This window comes from Zea mays, chromosome 1 (assembly GCF_902167145.1).
Source record: "Zea mays cultivar B73 chromosome 1, Zm-B73-REFERENCE-NAM-5.0, whole genome shotgun sequence".
Taxonomy (NCBI): Eukaryota; Viridiplantae; Streptophyta; class Magnoliopsida; order Poales; family Poaceae; genus Zea; species Zea mays.
Genome location: NC_050096.1, coordinates 26,190,141 through 26,201,934, shown reverse-complemented (window position 1 = coordinate 26,201,934; position 11,794 = coordinate 26,190,141). Strand labels below are relative to the sequence as shown.

At 39.2% G+C, this 11,794-nt stretch overlaps 1 protein-coding gene across 1 annotated transcript; it reads right to left on the bottom strand.

Moving 5' to 3' along the window:
- Positions 1-3,025: 3,025 nt before the first annotated feature.
- Positions 3,026-9,356, bottom strand: LOC732737 (ROUGH SHEATH2-interacting KH-domain protein). The gene is made up of 12 exons (NM_001112366.2): positions 9,135-9,356; positions 8,755-8,995; positions 8,527-8,625; positions 8,376-8,410; positions 8,233-8,308; positions 7,068-7,190; positions 6,840-6,926; positions 6,545-6,638; positions 6,351-6,468; positions 5,495-5,987; positions 3,567-3,981; positions 3,026-3,478 (listed from the first exon to the last, which is right to left on the bottom strand). The coding sequence occupies exons 1-12, from the start codon at positions 9,200-9,202 to the stop codon at positions 3,354-3,356; spliced, it is 1,974 nt and encodes a 657-aa protein (NP_001105836.2). The 5' UTR covers positions 9,203-9,356; the 3' UTR covers positions 3,026-3,353.
- Between the last annotated feature and the right edge of the window lie 2,438 nt (positions 9,357-11,794).

Below are 11,794 nucleotides of genomic sequence, written 5' to 3'. Positions count from 1 at the left end.
TTGGCCGAAAACTTGGATGCCTTGAAGTGTGGTGGTTGGAGGGTATTTATAGCCCCAACCACCAAAGTGGTCGTTGGGGAAGGCTGCTGTCGAAGGGCGTACCGGACAGTCCGGTGCGCCAGCCACGTCACCCAACCGTTAGGGTTCGACCGTTGGAGCTCTGATAAGTGGGGCCACTGGACAGTCCGGTGGTGCACCGGATAGTCACTGTTCACTGTCCGGTGCGCCATCTAGCGCCTGCTCTGACTCTACGTGCAGTCGCGCACTATTCACTGTTCACGGTTGCTTTTGCAGACGACCGTTGGCGCAGTTAGCCGTTGCTCCGCTGGCACAACGGACAGTCCGGTGCTACACCGGACAGTCCGGTGAATTATAGCGGAGAGGCTCCCCGAATTCCCGAAGCTGAGCAGTTTAGAGTGATTCTCCCTGGTGCACCGGACACTGTCCAGTGGTGCACCGAACAGTCCGGTGCGCCAGACCAGGACAACCTTCGGTTGTCTTTTGCTCTTTTTATTTGAACCCTTTCTTGGACTTTTTATTGATTTGTGTTGAACCTTTGGCACCTGTAGAACTTATAATCTAGAGCAAACTAGTTAGTCCAATTATTTATGTTGGACAATTCAACCACCAAAATTATTTAGGAAAATGTGTGAGCCTATTTCCCTTTCAGAGTGATGTTCTCATCAACTTGAGACTTGTATATGATTCATGTTGCATCCTCCTTGATAGTATGTTATGCTTATACTGAAGATCAAGAGAATATAACTAATTTAACCATTTGAGTATTCAATGTCTTCATATGCCATTTCTTCTCGATATCACTTCACAAGGGGTTACAATTACCTTTGTATTTTATGACTTTAAGTCACTTCCATTAACGAATAGATCGTCAACACAATATGACTCATCATAGCTTGATTAGTACCTCAACTCAATGCAACTACTCTTTTTCTTCACCTTAGCCATGGTGCCTCAATCCTCAAGCTGTTGCTTGGCCTTCACCTTCGCTTAATCCCTCGAAGCTCTTTTCTTGTTATCTTTACCGTATTGAGCCATCCTCAAGACACATCATATTAAGCATCAATTAAAAATTTATTTCTTCAATATTGTGATCCTTGCTTGAATGTGTTATAGATCTAAACATTGAGATCAATAAAGCTTCAATTTGATTCAGATAGGGACATATATAAACCGACATCAATATGATCAAGCTAATTCACATTTTCTTACATCCTTTTCATTTTGACTACACTTCCTAACACTCACTTCCATCTCTATCTTCATATTTTTAGCTTTATAGTATTAATGCACATGATTTTCTAAATCTTTATCCATACAATTAGACTGATGAAGAGACCATCTTACATCCATTGTATATTGTTTCATTTGTCATTTGACCTTAACCTAGCATTTCCTCACTTATGCACTCTTGATTCATTCTTCAATACCCAATCAAAGCCAATATGAGACCATTACATAATCATCAACTAATGTCTCATTTGTTATTGCTAAACTTGCTTACTTTACTTAAGGATATGATATCCTTTTATACTAAAGCCATTTCATAAACTCCCTTTGCATTGTTGTCTTTGGATTGAACTATTTACATTCAAAATATCCACCACAGTATCCTCAAAACCTACCCACAACCACAAGCTACCCACTCTTGGCTACTTGGCTTAAGCGTCACTACTACTCCTAGAGAGGCACTATCGCTCCCCGACATTGTCGCAATTCAAGTAATCTTCTTCCAATACATCAATATACAACTTTGGCCTTCATTTAAACATATAGAATATCATCAAGTTTGACCTTTTATTGAAAGTTTATACATATACAATATACTCAATTTCTTGTTCAACACTTAGCAAATTTGCTAGACCTTTAATTGTATTTTATTCAATTCACCAAAACTCATAAGGCTCTGTTCATTTGCAGTGGGATTAGAGTGGATTGAGGGGGATTAAATCCCTTCTTACTCAAAATTGAATAGGGAGGATTTAATACTCTATAACCCCCTCTAACCGAACAAGTCGTAAAAGGTCTAGATGCACTTTAAAGTAGTTAAACTTTATAATTAATTCGTAGGACATGCATTTCAGTCTATACCCTTTTGTCTTTTAGATCTATCGTGACATATGTAGTAAGTGATAGGTATGAGCCGTGATAATTACGAGCTTTCAAAATTTCTTGCCATGTCGATTCTTGACTCCATATGTAAGTACATAACTAGCTAAAAAGTTTACTACCCAAAAGTTCGATCTAAAAGCCCGACAAAATTTGTAGACCCAAAAGTTCAATCTAAAAGCTAGACAACAAAGTGTAGACCTACGATGGACCACTTAAACCAAAAATCAACTTTCAAGTTTTAGACTTGATGTACTAAGACTGTCTGCAGCGCTTGACGTTTGTCGCCTCTCACTAAGCTTGTACATGTTTAGGGACACACGCACGGTGCAGCACCGAGCGCTACCCGTCCCCTACCCTCTTGCTACACTCGACATCACACCATCAAAGGTGTACTGTGTAGGCCCCTTCCCTCGGATTCCGTGCACGCCAATATTTGTTACTTGAGAAAAAAATTTGATAATGAATGATAAATATAAATAGAAAATAATATTTTATTATTATAGTGGGATATAAGGGAAAAATTTAGGAGGAACCGTTGCAGGAAAGAGAAAAATAGAAAAAATTGATAATGAATGATAAATATAAATAGAAAATAATATTTTATTATTATAGTGAGATATAAGTGAAGAATTTAGGAGGAACCATTGCACAAAGGAGAAAAATAGGGAGTGAAATTTAAGTGGCGTGGCTGCGTAGTGTGCGGTATAGAGAATTTTTTTTTAGGAAAGAGCGTTACAGATAGTCTAACTAAAATCCTGACATAAGTTAATGTACTCCTGGTGGCTTGAATTTGAACATGTCATGGAGAAGTCGAATTAAAAATTACCATACCATATGTCCTGCCATTTTCCTTCATTAAAAAAAGTGTTTCCAAGCAATGTCGTGACCTTAGGCTGATTACAAAAATTAAATTTGCACGACAGTGGATACAAAATTGACATAGGCTCTAACAATTATATAATACCGACATTAAAATGCTACGAGTTCAGCAACCAACGTCGAATCTAAAAACGAAACATCATCGTATCTGAACCAAAACAACAAACGGTTCATTTTGACTAGGCCAGAATGAATACAAGTTCAAAGAAATCTCATTGCCTGTTAGAATTACTACAGTACACGAACAAGGAGCTCGATTGCCTCTTCAATTCAGAAGATGCACCAAGGCAGCAAGCATCCTTATCAACAAGAATTCACACTAGACTACGTTAGCAGACCCAGTTTTAAACAGCCCAAAATGGTTTCTGCTCTGAACCAGGAGTTGGATTGCCCTTAGGTGTGTTGTCTGTCACATCAATATCGCCGTCATCGTCGTCATCTCCATAATCAATAAGTTTCAGCAAAGTATCTATAAATGAACAACCAGAGATAATACGTAAATTATTGAAGTTAAACCATATCCTACGCACAAAGTAAATTACAGTGTGCAATATTACCAGACACAGGTGTGCCTTTTGTTTTTTCCTCCTTAGGCTCCCTTGGTCGTCGTTCAGATGGCAAGACTGATATTGCATCAAAGGACCTTGGAGGTGCTGTTGGCTCCTTTAAAGGAAAAAACTTGTTCTCGTTTCTTGACAAAAACTCATCTGAAGGAAATTTTGGTGGCGGTGGAGGCATGCTCTTAGGTGGTGGTGGGGGCATGCTTCTGGGTGGCAGTGGCAGCATGCTCTTCAGGGGTGGTGGTAGCATCTTAGTGGATATAGAGAGATGTGATGGCATATCCGCTTCTTCTTGCGGAAGCATTCCATTTGATCCAGGGTGAACTTTCTTCGGAGGTGCAATTGATGAGCTCCCAATGTTACCTGAACTATCTAAACCTGTCTTAACAAATTTGGACCCCTGTTGTGAGTTCTGGAAAGATGAAAGAAAACAAGAAGATTCATCCATCAAATTCTTGTGTTATAGAGTAGGTAACGCAATGGCATGCATAAGAATGAAATCAGAAACAATTTTGCACACAGAACAAATATAAGCATATCTCACATGGAAGCACAATACTAGTTAGCATGACCCTTGACAAGTTCAGAATGTTATCTTAATATAGAAGCAGATGCGCTGTAAATATAATTTTCATATTGGGAGAGTCTATAATAACATAACAAAGATGAGTCGAGTCTGCTTAACTAAGTGAAGTTTCATATGGAAGGACCTTGTGTAATTTGTATATTTATATTGCTTGGAGCTTCCACTGAATGTGAAGATTTTGCAAATGCAAAACTTTCTCTAAAGAGTGGAAAGAAATAAAATGTATCAAAACCTACTAACAACAACTAATAACAAGACTATACCAACCAACCAATTTCAAAACTTAAGGCATGCTAGCAATGTTAATCAACATCAGTGAACTCTGTAAGCAAACAGAAACAGATAAAACACAAAGGTTAAATTTCTATTTGCTGAAAAAAGTAACAAGATATTTGAAGAGCTCTGCATCTTGTCAGTTACACTCCACAGCCAATGCAAACTCCGATTTGTTACAAGCCTGTGAAAAACCCACATGTATATCTATTGCCACCTGTGAGCTTCAGACAAGGTCAGAGAAAATACCTGGAATGAAATGAGATGTTAGAAGCAGGTATAAGAATACAACAAACATGATGATGCCAATCTGACAATCCAACTATTGTTTTTAATAGTAATGTCAAATTTGAATTGTAGTCTCCGTTGAGGGAACTGCAAGAACTACAAGAGCAAGCAAAGTTCCTTCAAAGAAAGTAGATTTATACAGTAGTTATTAATTTCCAAAGTGCTAAACAAGGACTAAACAATAAGATGATTATATTCTTTCAGGTACACGTATAAAACATAAGATCATGAATTGCATGTGGAATATGTGCTGTGTTGTATCAAAACTCCTGGATAATTAGAAGTGCTTCCCATGTTTGATGGTGCCATCATAAACAAAAGGGCAAATGTTTTTATGCAGAATATTTTAATGTTAATAGATGTCACAAACTCACAATGGCATACAAAGTTTTTAGTATAGTTGACAGCAACAGTGTACATCTAATTTACAAACAAAAGCAAATATGCCAGAAATTCCAAATCCTGATATTGAAATCGCCTTGGAAGTTGTGTTGGTAAGAATTGATGGGGTATAAAAAGATGGCACAAGCTAAGCTAAGAAAGGAGAGAACAAACAAGGATGTGAGTATATGGAAGATCTCATCAAATCAGGATAGGCATCTAGTGAACAGCACAGGGAAGGAAGGGGTTGCCATGGAATTTAGATTAATCGCCTGAGAGGTAATACAGAGAAAACTAGGTGAATAGAGGAGACAGCAGAACAAGTACAAAAGAAGAGGCTGCTGTAGCTCCTGTAGTTAAGAACTAGTCGAGGCTATACCAGAAAAAAAAACTGTACCTGACTTTCTGTTGCTGGGCCCTTCGAAACCGGTAGTTCCTGGAATTTCCTTCGGGATCGTTTATCCATCTCCGCATCCAAGATTGAGTTCCCCTTTGTAGCCATGCTTGTTGGTGTGGACGTCACTGGAACAGCCTGAGTTGCCGACGATGAGGCATGCTTGAGTGTGAATGCCAGCTGCTGCAACGGAGTTGCTTGGGGATAAATGTCCCCATAACCACTGTAAAATGCCCCACCGTTTGCTGGTGGAATAGGATAGGCCATGTTACTGGGTAGTGGAACCCCAGAATATGTTGGAGCCCCTGATTGCACTGTCACTGCAGGAGCAACAACAGGAGCAATAACTCCAGTAGATGCAAAGGAATGTGTAGCTCCCGATAACACATTGGGCCCTACAATATAGTGAACATCTGATTTCGTTCCTGAGGTGTCGACACCAGCTAACAACTGCTGAGGAGGTGGAACAGCACCATATACTTTTGAAGAAGAAATTCTGCCAAAAAAAGGGTATAATAAAATGAAAATAATAAAGCTTCTGTTGTAGGATCCAATATCGAAATGAGAATGTGCAATGTCGGGGAGAAAAGAAAAAAGACACAAGAACATAAAACAATGGGCTGGATTTGAACATGATACTATTAATCAATAAGCTTAAGGCTTCATACAATAGTTTCCTTAAGAAAATAAGTATTTTCAAAGGACAAAACTGGTAATATGAAGATGAGTTAATGACTAAGCAAAGTAAATACTTAACCAAGAAGGTGACAATGCGGATGCAAAGGTTGTATTTCTCATAAAATGGAAAACGTGCAAGCAAAAAAAAAACCATTTATCCAACATTAGCAAATTTGCATACCTGGAAGCACCGAATTCTGCTGCTACTGTATCCAGGAGGTTCTCTGCCAAAACTTTTGCAGCTTCTAGGTTCTTTAAATGCATACTTGTGAGGTATAGGTGTAGAGGTTGTTGTGAGGCTACAATGGATGTTATAGAATAAAATGTAAGCCTACAAATCAGGAGTTCCTAGAAGCTATCAAAATAATCACCAACCTTCACTATGACAACTGCCAAGATTCTCCGAATCTTTTCCTCTTAGTACAACAGTAACCCCTGTTTCTTTCATGATATGATTTATGTACTGATCCTATATAATAACAAAAGAGCACAAGCACCAACAGCAGAAAAGCAGTTTCTCCCATCCAAATTGGGATGCCAGAGAAAGCTTTATGATTAGATCTTTCAAAAAATTGAAAGACAACAGCACATAAATTGAGTAATTAACAAAATTAACTGAGATGTGCTAGTAACAAAATGATCAAATAAAACCAGGATCACATAGTCATACATTTGGACCACGGATTCGAGCTGTGATATTCAATGATGGATCTGCATCAAAACCCAAAAAAACTGAGGCACTAAAAGGACGAACAGCCTGTGAAAGATGAATAGAGATGACGTTATTTTTCAAGCAGAATTTATTATATAGTAGTACAGCAAACGAACTACAATGACCTCAATTCGCTCCCAAAAACGGGTAAATTTGCTCATGCTACGGAGATATAGAGAGGATTACTTGTCCAGTGCTAGAGGAGAAAGGGACCGATATGGACTCTGAGGTTGTTCCTTGTTTCAATATTTCCTCAATCATTGAAGCTGCACGATCAACTGCCTTAATGCGCTCAGCAGTATCTTTCAACTATTGAGAGGCCAAATGCATATTATTATCTCATCACGACTACTATAAGGAATGATAGTACAGATACAAATATAGACTAGAAAAAAAAGCTGCATGCTGCCAGTCATGACTGGTATTGGCACTGATAACATGCAATTTTTTTTTTATAATAGGATGGACGAATCAAAATTAAAACATTAAAGAGGAATATGACCATAATTAGATTGTATTACGCCTAACAAGCAGATATATTAAATCACAGTTCCCACACAAAGGAAAACTAATGTAACCTACTATATATATTGGCACAGTCACTGTTTTACAACATTTATAGGGTGTTTGGTTTGAGGTGTGAGTTAGTCCATCATCTTCACACTCCTCACTTTTTGAATGGTTAGTAATGAAATGGGTTGATCCATCATCACCTCATTCCTCACAAGCTAATAATGTGTACTAGTATGAGAACTGAGGAATGGAGCCATTCTACCAAATTTGAGAAATGGACTCATGATGCACCACCCATCTAGAAAGTAGTGATTCCTCAAACCAAATACTCTATTAAGGCATGAAAGTTCACTTTCCTTTCTAGCCTCCCTGGCCCCCTGTTTAATAAAGAACTTCAGTCATGGGTTGAGATCTTTATGATCTTCAAAGGTAGTTCTAAAATTCATACTCCTAAGGTCCTTAGTTCACAGTCTAAGACTCTTATAAGCAGTGGCAGTTAAACAATCAATAGTCAACTCAAGGCAGACATGACAGTTCCATAACTTTAACATGGTGATTGAGTCAATAAGTTGTACTTGACATAGAATTAAAAACAAAAGAATAATAAGATAATTGTCACCATCATAATAGTTAGAAACAAGAAAGGAAAAGATGGAAAACACAACAGTTAATGCATGCAGACAGCCATAAAATAGTCCATTTTATAATTATACAACTAATAAAATAACTGCTGCATTACAGAAATTTCAGGTATATATCACCAAATAAAAGTAGTAAAGTTATTATGGTTACAACAAAATGAAGGCAAGCAGAATTCGGAAGAAAGAATAATATTTACCTGAGATCCAGCAGAGATATGTAGATAGAGGGGCTTCTCACCATCAGGAAGTAAATTTGGAGGGTGATATTTTCCCCTTACAAGGTAAAACAAGTAGTCTCAGGAATGAACCGTCAAAACCAAGAGGGCATGTCAGATGATACCTGGTAATGATGACAGTGTTTGTGCATTTCTGAATCTGTTAAGTATCAGGAACATCATAATTACCTTCTTTGACCATAACGAATGCAAATACAATGTTTTAGAATGAACAAAGTTCATCGGTAACCTAGACTTGTCTGGTTAAGGATTTACCTCTTCTTGTGTTTGTCGTTTTGTAAGCTTATATCGCACAGATGGATCTGCATCGTTTATAACAATTTCCCGTGCAATGACCTCATCTGGTATTTTTGCCTGATAGTAAAAGAGCCACACAAGTAATGACATTTTGACATAGATGCACTCAGATAACCCTAGATTATAATTGTCCACAGTACCTCTCGGAGCCAAAAAACAGTATGGTATGAGAAACATATATCGCACCTGACTCAATTTCTGGGCTGCTGCAGCAGCATTCTGGAGCACCGATGGTGCAATATGGGGCGGCAATGAATACGGAACAGGGACTACACTTGGCAATGTAGCAGCTCCATATGCGGTGACGCCAGGCAGTACAACGCCAGGAAGAGCACCGAAATTCATCACAGGCATCCCCGACACGGCAGCAGCCGTCACCGCCGCGGAGACCAAGTCCTCCGCGGGTTGATCCCACTTCCTCTTCTTCCTAAACAAGAACGCACATGTTTCAGCGGCTCGGCATCCCCAACCCCAGTCTCAACCGCGAGAGCGGCGCGCAGAGCACTAGGTTTCCCGATCCATGACCGTGACGGATAGGAGAGCGAGCGCGGGAGGGTGCTGGGTACCTTTCAGGTCTTTGCCTGCCTGAGGCGGCGGGCTCGTCGGCGACCTTGTGCGCTCGATCCTCCGTCATGGACGATCGCCGACGGGTGGGCTTGCGGATGAATCAGGGAAGGAGACGGGCACAGTCGTCAGCCGGGGTTGGGGACTTGGCCCTTGGGGACTAGGGCGATGAGGGATGAGCCGGTGAGGTCCGGCCGGTTGGACGCGTTGCCCCTTTGCCCTCGTATCCGCGTGTGGTGTTTTCTCTCTCTCTTTTTCCTCTTTTCAGCTAACACAAGTCACACCACATGACGAATATCTCTAATTATCTCTTCGGTACTGTATCTACAGTCTTTCAAATCACCCAGTTTTGTGCGTTGTGCAAGACACCTAAATCCAATATGATACGAAGTCACACGCAACACAACACATCTGAATAGTACTATCTCACTAGGTGAAAGAGAACGAACGATCGAGCACGTTATAAAAATGAATATCTTTTTCAACTCATATCATTCTCGGCCTTTTGGTTAACACTAGCATATAACATGTGCTAATACTATGATCCTAAAGAGAGAAGAGATCGACAGTGGCAACAGCGGCGCGAGGGAGGGGGAGGGAGAGGCTAGGAGCGACGAGATCATGGGGGAGGGAGAGGGGGAAGGATGAGGGATGATTAAAAGGTAAATGTGTCATATAGTCATTTCTATTAGTTTTGGTGATTAAATGTCCAATACACCATCATGGATTAACTTTTTTGATATAAGTATAAGCACAGATCCACTTGAAGGCAATTGGAATTCAAGTCAAGAAGAGACGAAACAGGGCTTCGGAAATGTAACTTGGAGTAAAATGGTAAATCTATGAGGTTTACACTCTTGAACATGTTGTATAGGTCCATTACAATGTTTCTAGCACTTGCACTTAGTCTCTAACTCCTTTTGTAGCAAAAAATGCATTTTGGACTTAGTTTGGCTCACACTACACGACGGTTCACTTACAGCGACCTACGGTTGGCCGCTTAAAACTTTTAGCGACCCATAAGGATGGTCGCTGTAAGTGTCGTCGCTAAAGGCTTTAGCGACCGACCGTCCATTGCTAATATTGTATATTTAGCGACCAACCGTGGGTTGTTGTACTATAGATTTAGCAACCAACCGTAAGTCATCATACTATACATTTAGCAACCAACAGAAAGTCGTTCTTTTTACGGTTGCTATTAATAATAATATATATTTAATTAAGCACCACAAATCACAGATTTTTATACACAAATCATAAAGCACATACACAGTTAATCAGTATACCACAGTCATAGATCCATCACATAAACACAAAAGCACCATAATTATATATTCACAAAAGCATCACAATTATAATATCATTCACAACTAGATCATTTACAGTTTGTTGAAATGGGAGTACAACGCCACTAGACTGAAGGCGGGTTTGACTGATGCATTCTAATAATAGGTTCAAAAGCACCACAACGACATCACTCCCGCACTGATTGATAATCACAAAGAACTGAATCGGTTCTTTCCCCTCATAAAAGCGCGCCTGATTAGAAAGCAAGCATAAATTAGAGAAGACAAAAGGGTCTATATCCAGTTTAACAATTCTAATTAAAGAGGTAAGTTTCCCACACTTAGTCAATTGGATTATGTACTAATCATGTTTGTCTCAGTTTTAGGAAAGCTCCCATGAACAATAAAAAAGGTTTGGAAAAGATAGGCTTGAAAGAGTCTTATTTGGGTTGTTCTGGGCCTCACCAGACCAATCTGGATCCACAGAGGCCTAGACTTAGCCGTTTGTGCGGTCTGGCGCATCAGACCAAGTCTGTGTGCACCGGACCACTTGTACGACTGAACTCGGTGGTCTCGATAATTTTATTATAAAATTTACCAGAACGTGAATAGTGTCGTCCCGGTGGTGCACCAGACTAGAGATGAAAACGGTCGGTAAACACTAAAACCATTACCGTTTTTATATTTTTATCGGAAATAAAATCGAAAACGGTAACTCCGGAAACGGAAACGATATCGGTCTTTCAGAAACATCGGAAACGAAAGTTTGGTGCGGAAAATACACCGGTAACGGTCGAAATCTAAAATGCGCTCGGTAAACATATCAAACTTCACAATACAACAAAGTTGATAAAAGATCACAAAGACCACAAGTTCACAATATAACAAGTTCACAATATAACAAGTTCACAAGGATCACAAATTTATAATATAAAAAGTTTACAAAGATCACAACTTCACAATATAACAAGTTCATAGTATAATAAGTTCATAAAGATCACAAGTTCACAGACTCAAAGTTCACAATTCATAATATCCACTCGATCTAACTCACATGACATGCTTACTTATGAAATATTTTTTCCTCACATAAAGAGTTTTTCACAACCTCACAGGAAAACCCTAAAACCTAGTGTGTAGAAAAGACAGACTGTCCGCTCTCTATCATTATATATTACTAATACATAACATGTGCATAGAAAAGGATGGATTCGTTCGAGAGACCAAATCGTTAATCCAACTGCCTTCCAACACCATCTATCCCAAAATAATCTCAAGGCGTCCAAAAATACAAAAATAAGTAATACTTATCTAGAGACGTACAGTCGATGCGAAAAAATCACATGCTGGAAAATTCCAAAAAATCTAAGACACAA